Genomic DNA, 2,233 nt, shown 5'->3' with positions numbered 1-2,233 from the left:
TTTAAGTCAAATGTTTATTACTTGTATAAATATTTGATATTAATGCATTAAATATTTTCCATCCATGCATAATTTAAAACAAATAAAGGAAAGCGCTTGGATGAGAGGAAGTTGTAGTCATAAAATTGCATATATAAAGAAAGAATTTAATTGGTGGAATTAAAAGGGAGAAAGACTCTTTTTTGAAGCGCTTTGAAAAGAGATTCTTCAATTCGAGGAAGAATTTAATCTACAACAGGTTCCTTCTAAATCTGTATCTCTTGATGAACTCTTTCCTCATCAGATCGTCATTCGAATGGTTTTCGAGCATTTCTAATGTAACGTCTTAGTAATCGGAGATTATGTTTATAGTTTATACATTTATCAAAATTATCATGATATTCATGGCTTTCAGCAGGAAAATTGAACATATATTGTAAATGATATTTCATTATCTCATGTCATTTTGAAATCACACTTGAGACATACGTTATTTTTTTTTACTTCAAGATCAGCACTTCAGCTGATATAAACAAGATCTATTAAAACATATTCTTGAGATCTCTTTTCAAGATTTGACTAATGGATTGCGAAAAAGAGAATTTAAATTCTTCTCTTCAAAACTGCAAACGTCATCTGATTATGTTCCTCACTTAAATGACAATTACAAATGTAAAGTTATGAATATATAATCAACTCTCAATATTTATCTATTGAAGTGAATTAAGGATTATATATAGTACCAGCTAAGTTCATCAGCGATTATAAATACGAGCTTAAGTGATAAACTACGCAGTATCTCGCAACAGTACTTTTCGTTTGTATAAAAATTCTTTTCGCAAAATATGAAGTTTCCTAACAGTATGTCTACGAACATTGGAGGTTTAGAAGACACTTCGAAAAGTTCAAATGAACGTAAATACATAATGATGTTTAAGAGCATGTTCGATCGAAAATTATTTACGAAAGATTTCGATATGTGGACTGTACGAAAGCAATACGAGTGGATAAACGATAACATCGCCACATTCTTTCCAAACGTACCAAAATCATTGTTAGATTTTATTCCGGCCCTTTATCATCCAGGAGATTGCAATCAGTCACCGATACAGATACCCGAGTGGTTGGACATGGATAAGTACCGCAGAGGGCAGAAATTTGTGTGTGAAAATTTTGCGTCAATTTTTTTTGCCAAAATACTGGGCTACATAATAGTGTATGCCTTCCATGACTTTGCAAAACCGTTAATCGTATCAAAGGGCTCTCAAACGCCATATACAGCATTCAAAAAGTATGTTTTTTAATTTAATATAATATTAAATTATTTTTAATTTAATATAATATTAAATTAAATCCCAGTGATATAATATACTGTGCATCAAGTACTTTGAGCTGTATAAAAAGACAAAATAGCTCAAATCAATAGCAAAATCAATATTTGCTGAGAATATTTTATAATTGTGTTTGGCAGAGACAGCAGCTTTGCATGATTCATTAATATGATGGGTTTATACATTTAGATTCAGTATTGAACTAGCTAAGAGCAAGAATCAATCATACCAATCAAAGGGAGGATTTCGATTGATCACGTTACGATTAAATACAGCTACTCACAGCGGCCGGTGCCTAGAGGTTTCTAGTTTCAAACGCTGTGATTGATTTATGTTAAATCGTAACGTGGTCAATCGGGTGCTACCCCCAATTAAGAACCAAACAATTGCAAAGCTTTTTTTGTCTTTTCTGCTTTTTCTGCTAAACGCGATCAATTTTTCTAATTAGTACAGTATTACATTTATCAATGTTATAGATTTTTATTTTATTATAATTTTTATTAGTATTAGTATATTTTATCAGGATTGGCCATTTTATTAATATTATTTTTATATTATTTCTCTTAACTACATTTAATACACCATTATTATAAGGTATTATATGCTTTGTGACATAGTACTACCAATTAATGTATGCTTTTTTTGTTAAATTGATCCTAACAATATAATTAACTTGCAAGATATACTTCGACCATACAACGATTCGTTAGTTGGTACGACGGAGAGCCTTGGATTGAAGGAACGCCAGCCTATAAAGACATGCAATTTGCACGTAAAATGCATTTAATGATACAGTCAAAACTGCGCAAACTCGATCACGAGCAAATTGACAACAAGTCCAAAATCGAGGAGCCGTGGTGCCCAGATCGCGAGTTGTTTCTGAAGGATTTCAACGCGGCGTGTCCACTTGAGAAAGATGGACA

General features: G+C 31.8%; 1 protein-coding gene across 1 annotated transcript; it reads left to right on the top strand.

The window, feature by feature from the left end:
• Positions 1–842: 842 nt before the first annotated feature.
• LOC105459760 lies at positions 843–2,225 on the top strand (the record flags this gene model as incomplete). The annotated part of the gene is made up of 2 exons (XM_011706001.1): positions 843–1,270; positions 1,991–2,225. Coding segments are annotated over exons 1-2 (663 nt in total), but the record flags the coding sequence as incomplete, so codon positions are not given.
• Positions 2,226–2,233: the final 8 nt, after the last annotated feature.

Source organism: Wasmannia auropunctata, unplaced genomic scaffold (genome assembly GCF_000956235.1).
Source record: "Wasmannia auropunctata unplaced genomic scaffold, wasmannia.A_1.0 LD333943.1, whole genome shotgun sequence".
Classification (NCBI taxonomy): Eukaryota; Metazoa; Arthropoda; class Insecta; order Hymenoptera; family Formicidae; genus Wasmannia; species Wasmannia auropunctata.
Note: the sequence above shows the minus strand (reverse complement) of the source record. Positions and strands in the feature narration are given on the sequence as shown.